This window comes from Salvelinus sp. IW2-2015, linkage group LG31 (assembly GCF_002910315.2).
Source record: "Salvelinus sp. IW2-2015 linkage group LG31, ASM291031v2, whole genome shotgun sequence".
NCBI lineage: Eukaryota > Metazoa > Chordata > Actinopteri > Salmoniformes > Salmonidae > Salvelinus > Salvelinus sp. IW2-2015.
In genome coordinates, this window is record NC_036870.1 from 15,651,134 (window position 1) to 15,674,936 (window position 23,803).

Below are 23,803 nucleotides of genomic sequence, written 5' to 3' on the forward strand. Positions count from 1 at the left end.
CCAGATGTGAGAGCCTGGATTTGAACCAGGGACTGTAGTGACGCCTCTTGCACTGAGATGCAGTGCATTAGACTTCGGCTCCACTCGGGAGCCCTGCAAATGCTTAAATATATTATGATGATAACAGAGAAATTGCACAAAAATCCATWAAAAAAAAAATCTTAACAGGCCTATGGGTCCACTCACAGGCTGGTTCCCTTTTTTCCACCAGCCCACCCAACAAAAAGATGGTCCATCTGGCATTTGTCATAATTGCTAGATGGCCAATCTCATTGTTCTGTCTGTGGAGAAGCTGGTTGCCAGGAAGTTGGGCGAATGAAATTCATTTTTCACAGTTGGTGATGGCGGATGTCGAAATAGACACCATGAAGAATTACCACATAGCCTTTGAAAGAATAAACCCCGATACGAGTCGTTACCCCTACTGTATCGTGTGGACACCTATCCCCGTACTATCGTGAGTTCCCGGAGTAAACTTGCATGTCTGCTTTGTCGTGTTTAGTGCGTGATTCATAATCAGTGTGGGAGAGTTATTGGTGACAGCTCCGTAGCTAACGTTTGCTAGCTGGCTAGCCAGTTGCTATCAGTTCGCTTATCAGCTGTGTTTAAGCCCTCGCAGTCGGTTATTAATACCGATATGTTCCGAGGACAAAGCTTGTCAAATTTAAAACGGTGGCTTTTCTTATCCGACATACACAGTCAGGGACACTTGACAGCATAGCCCAGGGGCTAATTAGCCTTTGCTGGCTTCGTAAAGGCACACAGGCAAGCTAGGTTACAATAACTTTAGCGAAATGGCTGCAATGTATTCTAATGATTAATCCAWCCAGCTGGCTTTGTGTCAGAGTGGCTTGATGCAATCTATCAGTTTCAGCGAGGCAACTCGCTACATAGTAACAAAACCACAAGCTGTTACTGTAGTTTAAAGTGACATCATCCTCACAGACAGGTTGTTGGCATTTTGCATATCAGAAGTTTTTATCAGGCTACCAAAACACATTTCTATGGTTTGGCTGTTTCAAAACAGAAATGTATTTTATTAGCTATATTTAAATCTGATTGTGGTGTAGTGTTGTAGGGAGTGTCTTTTGGAACAAGGAGGAGACAGATACAGGTTGCGTCCTTAATGGCACACTATTCMCTTTATAGTGCACTACTTTTGTCTCTGGTCAAAATTTGTGCATGAATGACAATAGGGTGCCATTTGAGACAGTTCTCACCACCCGCTTTTTCCCCAACAACCAGCTCGCTCCTACATAAAATCTCTCTGCCTAGTATTTAGGTGGGCACGACTGCACTGCACTCTCTATTGGGTCAGACATTATCTAGGGTGCCTCCTCTGTGTCCTGCCCCTCTTTCCTGCACCATTTACATTTACATTTTTACATTTTAGTAATTTAGCAGACGCTCTTATCCAGAGCGACTTACAGTAGAGTGCATACATTTTATTACATTTTTTACATTTCACTATTGCAAAAGAGCATCTCTTGAATGCATAATATAATGGTATCATTGGTATAAGCCAATTATATGAAGATGAATCAGCGAGATGCTCTAGTGGGCTGCCAGATGTATGAGCAAAGAATGTTGTTTTTGCATCCCAAATGGCACACTTTTCCCTATGTAGTGCATTACTTTGGGCCCTGGTCAAAATAAGTGCAATCGCTGTAACTCAATGCAGTTACGCCGCKATCAGACCGACATCATCATTGCATCAATGTTGTGTAATGAATTCTGTTGTCAAACTTTTGTAATCCCACATTTTTGGTGGACAACATTCACCTTTTGCTACTATTTCTGTCAAGTCAAGCATACAATTTGATGCATATGTTAGATAAATCCAATGCATGCACCACACAGAACACACTGCAACAGCCTCTGCAACGCAATGTTGCAAGGCAAACACAGCGTTCCATTGGAGATTAATGTACTTCTGGTGTACCAAAATGCAATGACACTGTCAGTGTGATCGTGGTGTAAGAGAATAATACACTGCCCTGTCTGTCTGTTCATTTGATCAGTTAGGCTACAGTGCCTTCAGAAAGAATTCACACCCCTTTACTTTTTCCACATTTTGTTGTGTTACAGCCTGCATTTTAAAATGGATTAAATGAAGATGTTTTGGTCATTGGCCTACACAAAATAACCCATAATGTCAAAGTGGAATTATATTTTCGAGATTAACTACAAATGACAAGCTGAAATGTCTTGAGTCAATAAGTAGTATTCAACCCCTTTGTTATGGCAAGCCTAAATATGTTCAGGAGTAAACATTTGCTTAACAAGTCACAATAAGTTGCACAGACTTACTCTTTGTGCAATAATAGTGTTTAACATGATTTATGAATGACTACCTCATCTCTGTACCCCACACATACTATTATCGGTATGGTCTGAGTCGAGCAGTGAATTCTAAACACAGATACAACCACAAATAACCAGGAAGGTTTTCCAATGCCTCGCTAAGTTGGGCACCTATTGGTAGATGGGTAAACATAAAAAAGCAGACATTGAATATCCCTTTGAGCATGGTGAAGTTATTAATTACACTTTGGATGGTGTATAAATACACCCAAGTCACGACAAAGCTCCAGGTGTCCTACCTAACTAAGTTGCCGGAGCGGAAGGAAAGCGCTCAGGGATTTCACCATGAGGCCAATGGTGACTTTAAAGCAGTTACAGAGTTTAATGGCTGTGATATGATAACTGAGGATGGATCAACAATATTGTAGTTACTCCAGAATACTAACCTAATTGGCAGAGTGAAACAAATGAAAAAATATTACAAAACTTGCAACGTCTTTACAACAAGGCGCTAAAGTAATACTGCAAAATACCTATCCCCGCCCCCTGTCACTCAAGAAGCGYMTTTGACCACGAGACACTTGCGTACAGTCTGCATGGTCAATGCAGCTCATGCAACAATGTTGATGACAACGATGCTGTTTTCACTTTGCTGCTTAATAGAAATCCACTAGCATTCTATAATTACACTATTAGTTTGTGTTTCTTACATCTGCAAACAGCTATGTTGTCTTCGCAAGTTGGGCCTAAATCTTGTTAGCCGCTAATGCTAATGGATAGCTAGGTAATAAATGTACTGAGTCAGAGCAAACGTAACTAGCTATACAGCCTGATAATCAGCATTCTAAATCAAAGAGGAATATGTAAAGCATGAATATGTTAGCTATGTGATGTAGCTAAGAGAACATGAAATGTAGCCAAAGATTATAGGGTACACTAGGAAACACTTATCAACACTTTGGTTCCTACACTGGCATTTTCATTCGTTGTCATGTCAAACAACACTGTATTTAAAGTGCCTACTATTATATTCTAACTATAGAWTTAGAATAATCATTCTATTTCCATGATTCCAACAGTTCATAGGGTGTGTCTATGTTCGAATAAAATCAACTATATGTAGGCTACTGAGCTTGTCTGACGTGTTAAGAACTGTGATTAAAAGAAAATGACACACAAATCACTAAAGAGGGAGCCAGAGATCAATATAGCCTAACCAGAAGAAAAAATCCTGTTCCTGATTACATTTTAACTAGGCAAGTCAGTTAAGAACAAATTCTTATTTACAATGACAGCCTACTGGGGAACTGCCTTGTTCAGGGGCAGAACGACAGATTTTTACATTGTTAGCTCGGGGATTCGATCCAGCAACCTTTCGGTTACTGGCCCATCGCTCTAACCACTAGGCTACCTGCCGCCCCCAATATAATGTATAAATGTAAGGTAATTCTGAGCAGGATCAGATGGTGACAGGGGTCTCAGCAGGTTCAGGCAGCCAGGGAAGACCAGTCTGTGATGGAGCTGATGTGAACTTTTGCAGATACAACACTTTATTCYCTCTGTGCAACAAAAACTGGACAACCCAGATGCTTCAAAGATTGAAACTATTTTAAGGCAGTCAGACAAAAATCTTCAAGTTGATTTCTAAACTGTATCAAGGGTTGATAGAGGCTTTTCCCGATGACTCAAAACATGTAAAGCAAAAATGTGAGGAAGACCTGGTAGACGCTATTGATGATGATGAATGGATACAGATGTTTGAATACCCAGTCATGTTCATATAATCTCAGACATGAATTACTGCAGTTTAAGACCATCCATAGAACGTACTATATGCCAGTGAAACTGAATATCATGCACTCAGAAATGTAATTCCTCTGCTGGAGGTGCAAAACACAAAAGGGGACATATTTGCATATGTTATGGTCTTGGGAATGCTGGCTGAATTCTGGCAAAGAGTATGTTCTTTTGTCTCAGCATGTCTAGAGATTCTCCCTTCTCCTTATTTTTGTTTGCTTGGAAATGCTGATACTGGAGACTGTTATCAGAAGAAACTGTATAACCAAGAATTTATAGTGGCTAAGAAATGCATTGCTATTATTTGGAAGGTTGGTTATCCTCCCACAATGTCACAATGGATAGCAGAAATGTCAAGTTATGTATCACTAGATTTGATGTATTACAAGAACAACGGTAGACTGGGCAACTTTCATAATTGTCTGGATGCCTTATATGGAATACTGTATGACAAAAGGATTCTCTATTGAAAACATGCCCATGTCAGGGGAGATATCTATTTAGACGATCCCTACTTGCTGGGCTACTCAGTCCTGGCCCTGGGGGTCTGCCTTACTGTGGGTTGTCACCCTGGCCTTGGTCTAACACACCTGAAACCAATAATTAATGTTTCACTTAGATCCTAGAGCTGAGTAGGGTGTGTTTGGTTGGGACGCTGTAGGGCCTTGGACCCCTAGGGGCAGGACGGGGTAACCCAGCTATATTGTGTGCAAGTAAAAAGAGCTCTACAGTATTATTAGGCCTATGAGATTAATTATAAGGAGGATGTGCTGTTTCTGTGTGTTAATGTGTATGTGTTTTCTTTGTATGTTTTTGTTTACTTTTGTTTCCAAGCCTTTACCTTGGGAAAAAAAGTGGGAAGGAAATTGTGTTGGGAGAGTTAAGTTATTGAGTAGACTGGTGGGGGTTGGGTGTGCAGGCGGCTCGTGCTGGCTAGGCGGTCTGGCTGAAATTTGATATAAAGTATGTCTCAATAAAGACAATCGAGTCTTTTTACTTAATTTTTTAAAGAGTTGTTCATTTGTTAGGCTAATGGTTAAAGGTGCAACACAATATTGTTGTTCTAAATAGAGACGGCTAGAAGGGCCGTCATATTGGATTGTGTAGAAATGCAGGAAATGAGCTTTAGACCCCCTTATGTTCCCACCACTTCTAAAACCAAAGTTGCACCCTTGCAGATGGCTGCTACCATTCATTGGACACATGGGAATCTGCACCTCTTCTGGTATCATCCGGGACTTTGCTGGGCCCTACTTTGTCTCTGTGAGTACTTGTGTTCTTCCTCTCCTTTCTTCAGTTTTTTTACTACCCTCTTTTTCTGTTCTTTCTCTCAAGCGGCAGAAGAAAATTGACCTATATCATTTGGCTGAAATCCTGATAGGCCTAGACACACTACACACACTTGCATAGATTTAGGGCCCATTTCCAGGACCCAGATTAAACCTACTCCTGTAGATTAATCTTGTTTGGGGGGAAACCGGAGTTCTCTGTTCCAGGATATTGAGCTTTGTCTGTAATACTTGTTATAAGTATTGTTATAAGAGTTGCCAAGACAGCACAAACAGATTTGGGAACAGGCAAATATAAATTGGAAGAGCTGGCTTTAAACCACATTGAAATACCTATTGGCTGCCTGTAGAGGTAGTGAACTATAGATCTATATAACTAGGTCTGCAAGCAGAACCTTATTGAAGTCGTATGTCAAGTGCTGCTCCTTGCAGTGATTGATATATATATATCATACTTATTACTGCGGGCGCTGCCTTGGGACTCGACTGGGGACTCGGTTTCAAGAGAAGAAGAGTCTAAATAGCAGTGTGTGTGTGTGCTCACTATTACATTGGCCTTCCTGGAAGAACTTGTCAGGGAAATACACRTCCCCTCAGGGATCAATAAACAGTTCAATATGGGCTGTTAACTCCCTGAAGCTCCCCAACAAGTACACTGCTACTAGCACACTGCTACAAGCACACTGTGTTGGCCCCCACAATAAACTCCATTCCTTGGGATTGCTAAATTGAATAAGAAAGACTATCTATACACCCTACAGTAGGATTTCCCTGGTCTGTAAGATCTAAAGACGAAACCCCTTTGTCACCATGAGCTTTTGTAAATGATAGCATAATGTTTGTTCAAGCTCAGGGAAGGGCACTGGCGGCCGCGGCCCCCTTTTGTAGGGGTTCAATTTCCCAAAACAACTCAGTCGGGGTCTCAATTTACTGTTGAGAGTTAGAATAGTTTCAGTTTCAACATTTCATGACACATGCACAAGTACAATGAAATGCCTTTCTTATAGTGGTGATTTTAGCATCTACAGTTGAAGTCAGARGTTTACATGCACTTAGGTTGGAGTCATTAAAACTCGTTTTTCAACCACTCCACAAACTTCTTGKTAACAARCTATAGTTTTGGCAAGTCGGTTAGGACATCTACTTTGTGCATGACACAAGTCATTTTTCTAACAATTGTTTCCAGACAGATTATTTCACTTATAATTCACTGTATCACAATTCCAGTGGGTCAGAAGTTTACATACACTAAGTTGACTGTGTCTTTAAACAGCTTGGAAAACTCCAGAAAATTATGTCATGGCTTATGAAGCTTCTGATAGACTAATTGACATAATTTGAGGTAATTGGAGGTGTACCTGTGGATGTATTTCAAGGCCTACCTTCAAACTCCGTGCCTATTTACTTGACATCATGGGAAAATTAAAAGAAATCAGTCAAGAACTCAGAAAAAAAAATGTGGACGTCCACAAGTCTGGTTCATCCTTGGGAGAAATTTCCAAACTCCTGAAGGTACCACGTTCATCTGTACAAACAATAGTATGCAAGTATTAACACCATGGGACCACACAGCTGTCATACCACTCAGGAAGGAGACGTGTTCTGTCTCCTAGAGATGAAYGTACTTTGGTGTGAAAAGTGCAAATCAATCCCAGAACAACAGCAAAGGACCTTGTGAAGATGCTGGAGGAAACCGGTACAAAAGTAACTATATCATAACCTGAAAGGCCGGTCAGCAAGGAAGAAGCCACTGCTCTAAAACCGCCATAAAAAAAGCCAGACTACGGTTTGCAACTGCACATGCACAAAGATCGTACTTTTTTTAGAAAATGTCCTCTGGTCTGATGAAACTAAAATAGAACTGTTTGGCCATAATTACCATCGTTATGTTTGGAAGACAAAGGGGGAGGCTTGCAAGCCGAAGAACACCATCCCAACCGTGAAGCACGGGGGTGGCAGCATCATGTTGTGGGGGTGCTTTGCTGCAGGAGGGACTGGTGCACTTCATAAATTAGATGGCATCATGAGGCAGAAAATGATGTGGATATATTGAAGCAACATCTCAAGACGTCAGTCAGGAAGTTAAAGCTTGGTCGCAAATGGGTCTTCCAAATGAACAATAACCCCAAGCATACTTCCAAAGTTATGGCTTAAGGACAACAAATTCAAGGTATTGGAGCGGCCATCACAAAGCCCTGACCTCAAACCTATAGAAAATTTGTGGGTAGAACTGAAAAAGCGTGTGCGAGCAAGGAGGACTACAAACCTGACTCAGTTACACCAGCTCTGTCAGGAGGAATGGGCCAGAATTCACCCAACTTATTGTGGGAAGCTTGTGGAAGGCTACCTGAAACGTTTGATCCAAGTTAAACAATTTAAAGGCAGTGCTACCAAATACTAATTGAGTGTATGTAAACTTCTGACCCACTGGGAATGTAATGAAAGAAATGAAAGCTGAAATAATACTATTATTCTGACATTTCACATTCTTAAAATAAAGTGGTGATCCTAACTGACCTTAAAACAGGGACTTGGATTAAATGTCAGGAATTGTGAAAAACTGAGTTTAAATGTATTTGCCTAAGGTGTATGTAAACTTCTGACTTCACCTGTATATCTTGGTGGGGCAAAGTCCCCACCCCAAAAATTGGGATGCATGCCAGCAAAGCCTCTACACAACACAGCACTAAACAATACATTAATTGCACGACAACGGTRAMAAACGGTGCCCACAAACTGTTAGGGCCCACATAAAGCTGTCCCAACAGCAGAGCTTTCTTTTCAGCACAATGGAGTGAATCCTTACCACTGCTACACCTGGCTATCAGCAGAGCCTTGTCTGGCAGCGAAACAGTTCATTCAGCCTCATTTACTGTCTTTCAAAAAAACATAGCTGATATGGCTGACTTGCTTAAACTAATGTGGTTTCTACTGACAATTGGGATGTACAAACTATGGCATAAGGGAACGACGTGCGGATAAGAGTCAATCCGTGATTTCCATTAAGACATTAATGAGCGAGCTTGGAAGGGACGTAGTCAATATTACTATTTGTTTAGCACTTTTGAAATGTACAGCGACAGAATTCAGAACATGGGCCATTCTTACAGTATTCTCCCTGTACAAGTCAGAACCATAGGATAAATAAAGGGGGCATATAAGCAGACAATTACATTTACATTTACATTTAAGGTCATTTAGCAGACGCTCTTATCCAGAGCGACTTACAAATTGGCATTCACCTTATGATATCCAGTGGAACAACCACTTTACAATAGTGCATCTAACTCTTTTAAGGGGGGGGGGGGTTAGAAGGATTACTTTATCCTATCCTAGGTATTCCTTAAAGAGGTGGGGTTTCAGGTGTCTCCGGAAGGTGGTGATTGACTCCGCTGACCTGGCGTCGTGAGGGAGTTTGTTCCACCATTGGGGTGCAGAGCAGCGAACAGTTTTGACTGGCTGAGCGGGAACTGTACTTCCTCAGAGGTAGGAGAGGCGAGCAGGCCAGAGGTGGATGAACGCAGGCCCTTGTTTGGGTGTAGGGCCTGATCAGAGCCTGAAGGTACGGAGGTGCCGTTCCCCTCACAGCTCCGTAGGCAAGCACCATGGTCTTGTAACGGATTGTAACAATGAAAGCTCTTACAATATTAATGATGACATTTCTCTAAAACAAGCTATAGGCTACATCTGCACCACCGAGTCAGAACAGTAGGCAAAATTATGAGGGGAAAGGGACCAAATTATTAGAATGAGGCACATGGCTACTAACAGCTTACTACACAACTACACTTTTACTTTCTTAGCTACAGTATACATATCTCCCTGCATATTATGTAATTTATGCAGCAGCATAACATACATTTTGGACTCACCTTGTTGTGCTATGCTCACTTGAAAAGGAAGGTGTCCTTCTTGCGGGACAATTTTGTCATCAAACTTTGTCGTCAAAGTCAGAGCTCATTTTTCAGAGTTCCCAGATGTCTTGAACTCACTGAGGTCTGAGATTTCCCAGTTCCGAGTTTCCAGTTGTTTTGAACACGGCAGAAGTCATTCTGGATTGACAGCATTCCCAATGTATACAATCTTTTTCTGGCCCATGGTGTTGCAGGTGAATGTTTATCCTTTTAAGCTTGGAAAAGAGCCCTTAAACCCAGACTTGGACCACACACCCCCCCACTAAATAGCAGGCTCGTGATTGCTTCGCAACCCTTGCAGTTAGATACTGATTCCTTTCAAAGCACTCATTGTTGAATTTGCGATTTCAACGTTTAGGCTGATACGTTTTTGTCTATAATATCTCTTAATTATTTATCTTCATATAACAAGGATTGAAAAGGATTTCCAGTAGATTGCGACTTGATTCATGATGATGACTGCTTGTCTAGCTTGCTAGCTAAGATTTTGAAAGTATGATGTGGACATGATCAGTCCAATCAAAGCTATGGTGTATATATAACGTGATTTGACATTATTTTATCTGTGGCAAATGACCTTGAGCCTTCTTGGATGGGCACTTCTGATATAACTAAATGACAGCACTCAAGGGGCTTGAATTTTTGATCTCTCCCCGTAGATTTTGCTGTGACGTAGTGTCCCCATGAGTGACAGAACACTGAGCCAATCACGGTGCAACTACAGAACATTACCAACCCCTACGCTCCGTATTTTCCACTGGCTGCCCCACCACCACAGAAAGCACTGAGCTAGACAGAAACACYTGCATTTTGGAGCTGCCTTACTCAAGAAAGTGGCTTTATTAACTCAATTATTTTTATTTATTTTTTACATTGTTTGCAAACTCATATGTGACGCGTATTAATGACAAAATAAGATACAAAACAGGCAACAACAAAAAAATCAGTTGGGGCCCCACCTGCCCTGATTGACAGGTCACCACTACTTTCTTGCAAGCTCAACAATGCAGTCATCAATAACAATGTACTGTAATACAAAAAATAACAAGGTAGAACAAAAACACACAACATATAAAATACGAAGAACATGATAAAGTAAGTAAGCATACTATATACAGGGTCAGTACCAGTACCATATTTACAATATGCAGGGATACTGGATCAATAGAGGTAGAGAGGTAAGGTGACTAGGTGTCAGGATTTATGATAAACAGTGTAGCAGCAGCGTATTTGATGATTGGATGTGTGTATAGTCAGTAGAAATGTATTTGCATTTTATGTGTGTATGAGCAACTGATGGTGTTTGTATGTGTGTTGGAGTATCAGTGTGCGTAGTGTGTAGGGCCCTGTGAGTGTGCATAGAGACTGCAACAATAAGATACAAAGGTCAACTCTGATAGTCCGTGTTAGCTTTTTAGTTAGCTATTTAGCTGTCTTATGGCATGGGGATAGAAGCTGTTCAGGAGCCTGTTAGTACTGCTTGCCGAGTGGAAGCAGAACAGTCTACGGCTTGGGTGGTTGGAATAGTAGAATACACAAGGTGCAATTTCAAAATGTGGTTGTGAATCAGCAGTTTTTCTCTTGCTATGTCAGTCACTGACAGTCTTTCAATTAGCCATGTCAGCTAACAATTTTTAGATTGGTAAGTTAGTCTAGCCAGCTACCTAAACTTGCAGTAATCATGGTTGAATTACGTACAACAGGGGGGCCCCGTTGATTTTGTTAGTAACTTTCACTCAGATATCATATGACAAATTGCAAACATTTCTCTCCACCCAACAGCAAAATGTGTAGAATTGCATGAAATGAAGTCTAAAACAAAACTGAAGCATGCTGACACCTTAACACACACACACCAGTGCCAGGCTAACACCTGCTGGGTACTCTTTCTGCTTCCTGTAGCACTTCAACACCTTATATGCTTTGTTGTTGATATCTGCTCAATTTATGAAAATTCAGAGACCCCAAAAAGTGAGCTTCAGGGTGATTTAACATTGTCATTCATTACGTTTGATATTATGAACGCATTACCAATTATATTGCATGTTATTTTTCTTTGTGATTTATTGCAGGAAGACAACATGGCCTTTGGGAGACCAACAAAGTAAGTAAATGAAATGTTCTGGGGTGTGTTTAGTCTTATCCTGATGACTGAAATATTTATTGTCTTCTTCATGGTCAAATCAGTAGAGGGATATTAAAATCTCAGCATCTTTTCTTAACAAACAGTGGGGTTCCAAATCATTGACAACCTTGATAAAGATGAGCAATAATGACTGTATAAAATAAAGAATTCTGTGAAATTCTACTATTTTATGCTAGTACAATTGCTCAGAGAAAGACATTTTGTTTAACAAGTAAAACATACACTTTTTCTCAAAGGTAGGTGTCAAAATGATTGACACCCCTAAATATTTTTTTTTTAAGTAGTCAAAGTCCCATATTCCTAGAATGCAATGAATACATGAAGCTTGTGACTCTACAAACTTGTTTGGTTGTGTTTCTGATTGTGTCTTGCCCAGTAGAAATGACTGGTAAATAATGTATTGTTTGATTTTTGGAGTCACTTTTATTGTAAATGAGAATATATGTTTCCAAACACTTGTACATTAATTTGGATGCTACCATGATTACAGATAATCCTGAATGAATCATAAGTAATGATGAGTGAGCAAGTTACAGAGGGTCAAAGATCATACGCCCCAATTTATTTTAATTTTAATTGAACCTTTTATTTATCTAGGCAAGTCAGTAAAGAACAAATTCTTATTTACAATGACGGCCTAGGAACAGTGGGTTAACTGCCTTGTTCAGGGGAAGAATGACAGATTTTTACCTTGTCAGCTCGGGGATTTAATCTAGCATCCTTTCGGTTACTGTTCCAACGCTCTAACCACTAGGCTAACTGCCGCCCCAAAACATGTTCTTGGTAATGGTGAGAGGTTAGCATGTCTTGGGGTTATAGTCTTTGACCCTCTGAATCAGAATCATAAAACACGGGACGAGATGTTAAAACTGTCCATTGTGCCAATAGATGGTATGCACTCACATGAGATTTGCCGTGATGTTGACAGAGTGGCATGGGAGGTTTATTTCTTAGACTGGGTTAAGATGTCAATTTTGGGACACATCCTCAGTAGTGTGCCTTCGAATCAGTGGGTGTTTCGGCCTTTAATCACTAAACACCCTCATCAAAGGTGGSCAGCTAAAGGGTGATCAAGCCTTAGCTTGTGTCCCATGCCCAATTAAGATTTCCCACGGGACCATGCAAGGCAGGGGCGTCCTCTTCCCTGAGCCAGCCCTACAGCTGACCGCATACCTCATATGCCCTCCTCAAGTTGGAGGGATCTGAATTGGGTTCTCAGGTGGGGGTGGGGGGTCATGAAATTATAGCCCAGCAAGGGTCCTTCCGTTTGATCCAGATCCACTGGCTGCCTCTTTCAGCTGCTTGAGAAACTGCTCTGACGGTCTGCCGCAGAGCCTGTCCATGGATTCCAAGTTCTTTCAGTAACCTGATGGTGGAAGAGGCCACGAATCCTCTGCATCCCACTTCAACTGGCCAGACTTTTGCATTCCAGCCACGCTGAGTTGCGTCTGCTGCCAACTCTGTGTAACGCAGTTTCTTACGCTCGTAGGCCTCTTCAACAGAGTTTTCCCAYGGGACTGTGAGCTCWATGATGTACACAGCCTTTCGTGAAGGGGACCAGAGTACCATGTCTGGCCTAAGGTTGGTAGAAGCAATCTCAGGTGGRAAAATKAGTTGCTGGCCAATATCGACAAGCATCTTCCAGTCCCGGGCCATGCCTAGGTGTCCAGTTTCTGGCTTTGTAGGAGGATGCTTGGGCCTTTTCTGTCCCTCCCGGATGAATGTTGTTGTTTTGACGGGATTGCTTGTTTTTGGAGGTAATGAATTGGTTGCACTCCTCTTGGTCTCAAGTGCTGCAGCCAGGCTCTTGAGGACCTGATTGTGCCTCCAGGTGTAGCGGCCTTGTGAGAGGCTGGTCTTGCAACCTGTCATTATATGCCTGAGAGTCGCTGGAGCTGGGCAGAGGGGGCAGGTCGTGTCCTCGCCATACCATTGATGTAGGTTTTTTGGTGATGGAAGCACATCATAAACAGCTCTTATGATGAAGCTGATGTTGCTTGCCTCCATTTGCCAAAGCTCACTCCAGTTGATCTTTCTCCTCTCCAGGCCTTCCCACCGCGTCCATTGCCCTTGTTTAGCAAGAGAGACAGCCTTTGCACTTCTTGCAGTCTCCTCCTGTCTGCGCACCTCCTCGACCACCAGCTTCCTGTAACTTGCTCACTAATCATTATTCACGATTCATTCAGGACATCATTCATTCTAGATTTTTGACTACTTTATTTATAAAAATCTTTAGGGGTGTCAATAATTTTGACCCCTACCTTTTTGTGTGTGGGAAGAAAAAAAAGATTACTTGTTGAACAAAATGTCGTTCTTGAGCAATTGTATTAGTATAAAGTAATATAAATTCAAAAAAGGTTTACGCATACAATGTAAATGAGTATTGTAATTATTTTATACAGTCATTATTGGCTCATCTTTATCAAGGGTGTGAATAATTTCGTACCCCACTGTATCTTGAATGAAAGCACTTGTGCACAGCAGTTAGCTTGGTCCCAGATCTATTTGTGCTGTGTACCCAACTCAAGACAGCACAAACAGATCTGGGACCAACCAGGCTACAGAGTAGTAGTAGCTTTAGTTTCTGATAGATTCTCTGTGTATTTGAAGATACTGGATGCTGGACGTAGCCAAGGTGTATGCTAGTGGCTCCAACCCCTGGGACACAGCAGTGCAAGACGCCTCAGAGGAGTACAAAAACAGAATGGTAAGGAATTGTAGGCGGAAGGTCATTGGTTTGAATCCAAATTTCGAATGAGGGGGATCTGTTGGGATTCTAGGTACACTACATGACCAAAAGTATGTGGACACCTGCTTGTCGAACATCTCATTCCAAAATCATGGGCATTAATGTGGAGTTGGACCCCCCCCCCTTTCCTGTCATAACAGCCTCCACTCTTCTGGGATGGCTTTCCACTAGATGTTGGAACATTGCAATGGGGACTGATGTTGGGCGATTAGGCCTGGCTCGCAGTCGGTCGTTCCAATTCATCCCAAAGGTGTTCGATGGAGTTGAGGTCAGTGCTCTGCAGGCCAGTCAAGTTCTTCCACACCGATCTCGACAAACTATTTCTGTATGAACCTTGCTTTGTGCGCTGGGGGATTGTCATGCTGAAACAGAAAAGGGCCTTCCCTAAACTGTAGCCACAAAGTTGGAAGCACAGAATAATCTAGAATATCAGTGTATTCTGTAGCGTTAAGATTTCCCTTAACTGGAACTATGGGGCCTAGCCCAAACCATGAAAAACAGCCCTAGACCATTATTCCTCCTCCACCAAACTTTACAGTTGGCACTATGCATACGGGCTGTTAGCTTTCTCCTTGCATCCGCCAAATCCAAATTCGTCCATCGGACTGCCAGATGGTGAAGCGTGATTCATCACTCCAGAGAACAAGTTTCCACTGCTCTAAACTTTGTGGCGGTGAGCTGTACACCACTCCAGCCGACGCGTGGCATTGCGCATGGTGATCTTAGACTTGTGTGCAGCTGCTCGGCCATGGAAACATCCTATGACGGTGCCATTTTGAAAGTCAATGAGCTCTTCAGTAAGACCATTCTACTGCCAATGTTTGTCAATGGAGATTGCATGGCTGCTCGATTTTATACACGTCAGCAGCGGGTGTGGCTGAAATAGCCGAATCAACTAATTAGAAGAAGTGTCCACATACATTTGTATATATAGTGTACCATATACCATTGCCTTTGTGCCTTTGAGCAATGTTCTTAACCCCTTAAACTGTTCCAAGGGTGCCTCACCATACAAATGTTGATTGTACCCCTTCCACAGCACAACCTCTGCTGTGACAACTGTCACTCCCATGTGGCCATGGCTCTGAACCTGATGCGCTATGAGAACAAGACCTCATGGAACATGATCAACCTCTGTCTGCTCTCCCTAGTCCACGGAAAACACGTCAGGTACTGAGATACTGGACTGTCTTTCTGTCTGCTCTCCCTCAGCTAACGACAAGCACGTCAGGTATTCTCTGTCTTTCTGTTCCTCTCCCTCAGCTAGACAAGCACGTCAGGTATTCTCTGTCTTCTGTCTGCTCTCCCTCAGCTACGACAAGCACGTCAGTATTCTCTGTCTTTCTGTCTGCTCTCCCTCAGCTACGACAAGCACGTCAGGTATTCTCTGTCTTTCTGTCTGCTCTCCCTCAGCTACGACAAGCACGTCAGGTATTCTCTGTCTTTCTGTCTGCTCTCCCTCAGCTACGAACAAGCACGTCAAGGTACTGAGAACTGTCTGTCGTCTTTCTGTCGCTTCTCCTCAGTGATGACAGCACGTCAGGTACTGAGATACTGTCTCTGTTCTTTCTGTCTGCTCTCCCTCAGTGATGACAAGCACGTCAGGTACTGAGATACTGTCTCTGTCTTTCTGTCTGCTCTCCCTCAGTGATGACAAGCACGTCAGGTACTGAGATACTGTCTGTCTTTCTGTCTGCTCTCCCTCAAGTGATGACAAGCACGTCAGGTAACTGAGATACTGTCTGTCTGTCTTTCTGTCTGCTCTCCCCAGTGGATGAACAAGTCAACGTTCAGGTACTGAGATACTGTCTGTCTTTCTGTCTGCTCTCCCTCAGTGATGACAAGCACGTCAGGTACTGAGATACAGCTGCAGAAAAGGTTAAAAGAAACTCCTCCAGACTGCATTTGCATTGATGTTGTTAAGATTTACAGCACTGTGACGTAACTTCTTTAGGGCCAGAACTGTGAGGTAGGGCTGGATATTGGGTATGTGTACGCTCTGTACTCTCTGGGTCCCAGGGGCTGATAGATATGTCACTGAATTTCCCCTGAATACAGAGAATCCTGGAACACTCTGAGGGACAGACAGACAGAGGGCCTCCTGATGATTCTATGGAGATATTAGGATTGAGTCTGATGAAACAGTGGTATGTTTTGGTTGATGGAATGCGACAGCTTGTCCCCATCCTGTGAGGGTGGTAGCGGGCAGGAGTCTTCCCACTAGCATACTACCTAAAGTGAACCCATGTATGCAGGCAATCTGATTGGTACTCATCCTAGTATGGACATTGGAGCGTAGCTATGTGGGTGGGTGGGTTGGTTGGTTGGTTGGACAGACGTGTCACATGACCCTGGCCTGGCTGGATCTTAAGAGGTTGTCATGGCAACCACTTGAGCCTCTGTAATTAAGTGCGTGCCATCTCAGGCATGTGCTGTCAAGCCTATGGGGGAAATTAGGTGAAAAATTTGATTTTCACTCAGTCACTCCTCAGACCTCATATGATCGCTTACGTCTTCTGTTATTGTTGTTGTTCCAGAAAGCCAATGCCTCTCGCTCTCCCTCCCTCTCTCTCTCCCCCTCTCTCTCTCTCTCTCTCCCTCTCTCTCTCTCTCTCTCTCTCTGCTCCCCATCTGTATCTCCCACTCTCTTTTCCCCCCCCCACTCTCTCTGTCTCTCACTCTCCCTCCATCTCTGTCTCCCCTTTTCTCCCCTTTCCAGCTGTGCAGGGTTCCTGAAGACCTGGCTTCCCTTCCTCATGTTGCTGGGTATCATCCTAACTGTGGCTCTGACCATTAACCTGAAGTGACCAGCCAACCAGGTGGGAGGACACAGCTTACAGGGTGGCCAGGGAGCAAGGAGCAGAGGGGGGAGTGGGATGGACTCCCTGCAGAAGGGGGGCGAGGGAGATTGGGAGGGGAGGGGGGGGGGGGGGGTGAGAGGACAAACAAGGAGGGAGGGAATTGGAACCCCTTGCAGGTTGGAAGTGACGGTTGAGGTGGGAGGTGTCACACCTCCTCAACTCTGATTGTGAGGATGGAGAGGAAAAAACACATGGAACTGTGACACCCCAGCAACATACAAACCAATGAGAGGACAATGAAGAGAAGGCCAAAAACATCCTCCACTCAACTAAGCACAAAGCCTGTTTGTTTGTAGGACCAGGCAACCTGGCTTTCACTGGTGGCGTCGCCCTACTGAAGCTGGAATACATTTGGATGGCAATTTTACTTGTTTGTTTATTTTGGGGTTGAGAGTAATTGTTCTTGATGGACGGTAGCTTACTTTTAAATATTTTAATGTCCCCCACAAACATCCCAACTCCATAAATGTTTATGCAATTTTCAAATGTTTTGATTTTCAATGAAGGCCTAGTATATGGTTATAGACCATCATAACCATCCATTACCTAGGAATGTGGAGGAGGAGGATGTTGTCGGTTCTGTAGACTACAGGAGCGATGGTAGTGGTGGAGGGGGTAGGGGTTGTTCTTTCTTTCAGGGGTAGTAGTCCTGTCTCCCACAGGGACAGCAGCATCCTTGCCTTTCTCTCTCTGCCATGCTGAAACCAACACCCACCATCCATTTGAATGACATGGGACGATGATGACGATCCACTGACTCAGTGCTTCCACATACTCTGAGATAAATCAAATACTCCATCTTGATATTTCACTTTAATGCCTTTCAAGGAATGTGTTATTGCATTGGCATTTTACGCTTGGTTTGATACACTTCCTATTACTGCAACTTTTAATAACCTGTGATTCACCAAGAGTGGTTTGTTTCAATGAATTCTATCTATTTACTACTATGGACTGTATCCAGGATAACAACTCTCAAAACTCTGCTATAAGCAAGTGATGCCTCATCTTGTGTGATATCTATGAGCGTAGTTGAACTGCTTCTGTCTGCGTCTTATTTAAATATTTGTCTTTTTCTTAACTCTATTGACATTTGTATGTTTAGACCCATTTTAATGGTGGCTCGTTTTCAAAACGGGATTATAGATGATAGATTTCAGATAATCTCATTAAGTGTGTTGGATTATTTGGATACTTCGTACAGTGGCCATGGTAACCTCTGTGGAACCCTGGACTCATTACTCTGGACTCCACCTGCAGATGGGAATGGAATGCATGATGTTCTGGAATGCTGCAGAGTTCATTTGTGTTCTGTGTTCTAGGATGTGAGTGTGCTAAATGGAGAGCTTCCCAGTCCCTACAGGAGAGGGGTCACCACTTTCTGATCCTGAACACTCAAACTCCAACATCAAAATGTGCCCTAGAAGAAATAAGTACCTCTGAATCCTAGCTCTGACTGGGTTCTTGAACAAATGAAATCAATTCATATAGTTGGTGCCTGAAAAACAATGGTCTTCTATCATGGGTCTTCCTGGATGTATGTACATGAATGGCTCAATTTATATCAAACTACATTTTTAGACTATACCATCTATATTGATTTTGTATGTAGTAGCCTACTTTCAAACACTGGCTAATCCTAGATGATGGTTTGCACACAAAATCCATTGCCATGGCTTCCTTCTGCGGTGGCAGGTTCAAATCCCCTCATTGTTTGGAGTGAAACCACAAAGCGCTGAGCCTTGAGCTTTCACTCTTTAGCCATGGAGCTGCCAGAAGCAGCAGGTAGCCTGCTGGCTCCTCCAGGTTGAACACACCAATACCCTTGTCACACTACCGAACTGGACTGAACCGATGTACTGAGCTGGCTTGGTTACGCATCCAGCATAATGTGCAACCGTGCTGAAAGGAAAAAGGTCTGAGCCAGCACAGCTTGGTTTGGGTTGGCACGATAGTGTGAAAAGCATTCAAGTCTTTGGCTTAATATCCTGGGGTCTCCTCTCCTCCTGTGCCAGAGTGCCACTCCTGCTGTCTCAGATGAGATTAGAAGGACATTGTGAAATGTCAATGCATCTCCATGCAGCCCTTTTCACATTCCTGCTTTCTCTCCTGTCGTACTTCATTCTTTGAAATTCCAGCAAATGTGATCGATGTTGATCTACTACTGCAATAACCCCACATTGTATGTACAAAAAAATCGTATATATTTGTGTAGGTTTTTAAAGATCCTTTTGTTTTCCATGACATTCACAGTCAAGGCAGTTTTACACTACTTCTGTAGCTGTTTGGCGATTTTATGCCAAGATACCAATTCTTTATAGGGTATTTACACTCCTTTGGTGTGCTTATGCCTAGAGGTACTATGGCTTCTTTCTCATATTTTTCCTTTCATGTTCATGTGCAAATATTAGACCGAGTGATATTGTCTTAAGTAACATTGTATAATCTCAAATATCCTGTTTTAATTTCCTGTTATAATTTATATTGTAAATTAACTATCCTCCTTAGTTCCCTTAATTTTCTACATGCAATACCATACCATACTATATTATATCAAAACTCATCACTGTTCTGCAATGAAGCAAGTTTGTGCCTGAATGCATGAGGGAATGGAAGTGTGTGGGTGTGTGGATGCATGAGGTGCGGTTGTGCATGTCCTGGCTGCATGTTCTATGTCTCTGTGGACATAACTATTTTCTTGAATCCTGTGGCTTTTTGGGGAATTGCTGATAACTGCATATCATAGCAGATGACTACCTATAACAATACATTTAGATACACTTACTTATTACAACAAAGGGGTTTCTAAAATGATGTAAATTGTCCATGACAGTATGTTTGATATACAGTTGAAGTCAGAAGTTTACATACACCTTAGCCAATACATATAAACTCAGTTTTTCACAACTCCTGACATTTAATGTCTGAGGTCACCACTTTATTTAAAGAATGTGAAATGTCAGAATAATAGTAGAGAGAAGCATTTATTTCAGCTTTTATTGCTTTAATCACATTCCCCGTGTGTCAGAAGTTTACATACACTCAATTAGTATTTGGTAGCATTGCCTTTAAAATTGTTTAACTTGGGTCAAATGTTTCGTGTAGCCTTCCACAAGCTTCCCACAATAAGTTGGGTGAATTTTGGCCCATTCCTCCTGACAGAGCTGGTGTAACTGAGTCAGGTTTGTAGGCCTCCTTGCTCGCACACGCTTTTTCAGTTCTGCCCACAAATTTTCTAAAGGATTGAGGTCAGGGCTTTGTGATGGCCGCTCCAATACCTTGATTTTGTTGTCCTTAAGCCATTTTGCCACAACTTTGGAAGTATTCTTGGAGTCATTGTCCATTTGGAAGACCCATTTGCAACCAAGCTTTAACTTCCTGACTGATGTCTTGAGATGTTGCTTCAATATATCCACATCATTTTCCTCCCTCATAATGCTATCTATTTTGTGAAGTGCACCAGTCTCTCCTGCAGCAAAGCACCCCGACAACATGATTCTGCCACCCCCGTGCTTCACGGTTGGGATGGTGTTCTTCGGCTTGCAAGCATCCCCCTTTTTCCTCCAAACATAACGATGGTCATTATGGCCAAACAGTTATATTTTTGTTTCTTCAGATCAGAGGACATTTATCCAAAAAGTATGATCTTTGTCCCCATATGCAGTTGCAAACCGTAGTCTGGCTTTTTTTATGGCAGTTTTGGAGCACTTCCTTGCTGAGCAGCCTTTCAGGTTATGTTGATATAGGACTCATTTTACTATAGATATAGATAATTTTGTACCTGTTTCCTCCAGCATCTTCACAAGGTTCTTTGCTGTTGTTCTGGGATTGATTTGCACTTTTCGCACCAAAGTACGTTCATCTCTAGGTGACAGAATGCGTCTCCTTCCTGAGTGGTATGACGGCTGCGTGGTCCCATGGTGTTTATACTTGCGTACTATTGTTTGTACAGATGAACGTGGTACCTTCAGGCATTTGGAAATTGCTCCCAAGGATGAACCAGACTTGTGGAGGTCTACAAAAACAAATTCTGATGTCTTGGCTGATTTCTTTTGATTTTCCCATGATGTCAAGCAAAGAGGCACTGAGTTTGAAGGTAGGCCTTGAAATACATCCACAGGTACACCTCCAATTGACTCAAATGGTGTCAATTAGCCTATCAGAAGCTTCTAAAGCCATGACATCATTTTCTGGAATTTTCCAAGCTGTTTAAAGGCACAGTCATCTTAGGGTATGTTAACATCTGACCCACTGGAATTGTGATACAGTGAATTATAGAAAGTAGATGTCCTAACTGACTTGCCAAAACTATAGTTTGTTAACAAGAAATTTGTGGAGTGGTTGAAAAACATGTTTTAATGACTCCAACCTAAGTGTATGTGAACTTCCGACTTCAACTGTAGGTATTGTATATAATACACTAGACTTTATTAGACCTTTTAAATTATCCATAGTTGACTCTGTTTACCAGTCTTTCCCAGATAAAAGGGTTCTTCAGCTGTCCCCGTAGGAGAACCCGTTTTGGTTCCACTTAGAACCCTCTGTGGAAAGAGTCCTAAATGGAACTCAAAGGGGTTCTACCTGGAACCAAACATGGTTCTTTAAAGGGTTCTCTTATGGGGACAGCCAAATAACCTTTTTAGKTTTTTTTCCTAAGAGTGTAGGTGCCATATAATAGAAAGGTAGATTAAAACTAAAACAGCAGAAGGGTTGTCCCTCCTTCCTGATGTCAAAGATGACTGATATTGTCGGTGAGTGATGAGCATCATCTGAGATGCAGGGGAATAGCTCTGCTTCTTGTGAACAAACAGTGGGGCTTGTAGTTAAAGATGCACTCTCAAACTTGTGTATAATTTCAGTCAGTAGTTTTGAAAATGGTGCAAAGGGCCTAAAGTGGCTCTGTTTGTGTGTACTACATCATCCATTTTGTATGGTATGTCCAAGCCTGGTCCCAGATCTATTTGTGCTGGCATGCCAATGGCCATAGGAGTTGTCTATCCAGAACAAACAGATCTGGTACCAGGCTAGGTGGCGTTTTTTATTGTTAGTAGCATCCTTGGACAATGTCTATGATAGATGATCATTCTCAAAACACTAGAGGTTGACTGAAGCACTGGTCTTTTTTGAATTTAGAGGCACAATTGGATATAAATTGTGGCCTTGATTCCATTTGAAAACCTTGCTCCTTTCCTATAATTTGTATTTTATTTTTATTTAACCTTTATTTAACTAATGGAAAACAGAGGAGCCAGACATGTTTTTGTGCAATGGAACCCCTCATTTTCTCAAATTCTGTTATGTTCTAGAATCAGTAACACTCTTCAGAGTAGTTGAATTCATATTAGATGTTCTTTCCCCCTGGTTGTAACCAGAAGCTGGGTTGTGGAATGTGGACACCTGTGGTTTCACACATTGTCTTGCTAACAAAAGACAGTTGGGATGCTATTATGACTGAGGGCCAATAATCATATCAAGTTATAAACACCAATACCCTTATGTTGTTATTTTAATCCCTTGAAGATTAGGAGTTCAGTTTTCCCATGAAATAATCTGCAAGTGACCGAGTGAACTATGATTGTATTTAAATAACATGTAACTATGATACCAATAAAAACATTTATTATTGTAACTATTTGTTGGTGATGAATTTCTAAAGAAATAATGCATACATTATGCTAGTATTGGATCATATTACTTAYGCCTACTCGTACAGTATAGGTTTAGTACTACATGTGCGCAAAATTATAGTTAGCCTAATTTGTGTCAAGGAAAAAAGTCAAATTAACAATTTCACCACTGATCCAACCATTCGTATCATATTTCAGAGTAAACACTTGGCTGTCAAAAGGACAACCTCGGATTCAATTGCCATTTGTCATCATTCTGCAAACACCCTCGATGCTCTTTCTCTCTTTTTCTGTAGAGAGCATTGGGGAAGGAGGGGTGGGCAGACAGATGCTCCGCTCCCCTTCCAGATCCGCTCCCCCTCCATCTAAAAAGCATTGTTGATCTAATATCACAGTGAGAGAGGAGGGCACTTCTATCTGACACCATTCTATCCGCATTTTCTGTAGCACAGATTTTGATCTGCAAATGCTTGAAGGTGCGTCCGTCTTTATTGATTTGGATACATTAACCTTTCGCTTGTGGAAGAATTTTTTTTATACACAGCCTGTGTTCTTCATTGTTATAACATTGTTATAATGTCAATGACTTTGGCGAGTATTGAGATGTATTCAACCCGATGGCTCAAAACATTTAATGAAGAACTTTTAAACGTTGTTGAAGTGGACCCCATGGGTGCTTATTCAGTGCCCCACAATAGTTCAAATCAAGTGTCATGCCACAAGGATCTGGGAATGTGTCAGTTCTCCATCTTCGTGTGTATGACTAATTCTGGCCATTTTGCGCATCCAGTTATTATAACATACCGGTGAAATCTTTAGCCTACCTGTCTATCGAATAGCGTGAAGATGACTTAGGTTATTATCGAATAATTATTAACTAATAATAGGATCGTGTGAGCTAAATAGCTCCATGTTTGAAATCTAAGAAGACACTGAACCAACTCCTACATTTTTTAAAGGTTTTTGTCAAATTCAATAGTTGCGTTTCTTTCTCCCATCCAGTGTAGGCATGCTGTTGAAGTCAACAGTGTGCAACTGCAACCCGCAGTTCGGGGCGTTCCTGCATGTGGACCCCAGCATGAACTAATGGAGCACGACATCTTCATGCTTGGGTGA

The 23,803-nt window shown here is 42.1% G+C and overlaps 1 protein-coding gene across 1 annotated transcript; it reads left to right on the forward strand.

The window, feature by feature from the left end:
* Positions 1-294: 294 nt before the first annotated feature.
* Positions 295-22,689, forward strand: LOC111955958 (transmembrane protein 222). Its single transcript, XM_023976351.2, has 6 exons — positions 295-457; positions 5,280-5,364; positions 11,377-11,408; positions 14,061-14,157; positions 15,239-15,369; positions 16,919-22,689. Exons 1-6 carry the CDS (start codon positions 342-344, stop codon positions 17,004-17,006), a joined length of 549 nt encoding a protein of 182 aa, XP_023832119.1. The 5' UTR covers positions 295-341; the 3' UTR covers positions 17,007-22,689.
* Positions 22,690-23,803: the final 1,114 nt, after the last annotated feature.

Coding starts and splice junctions, on each gene's coding strand:
- LOC111955958 (XM_023976351.2), top strand. CDS start 342: ATGGCGGATGTCGAAATAGACACCATGAAGAATTACCACATAGCCTTT. Junction 458..5,279: donor ACACCTATCCCCGTACTATC/GTGAGTTCCCGG, acceptor GCACCCTTGCAG/ATGGCTGCTACCATTCATTG. Junction 14,158..15,238: donor AGGAGTACAAAAACAGAATG/GTAAGGAATTGT, acceptor CCCCTTCCACAG/CACAACCTCTGCTGTGACAA.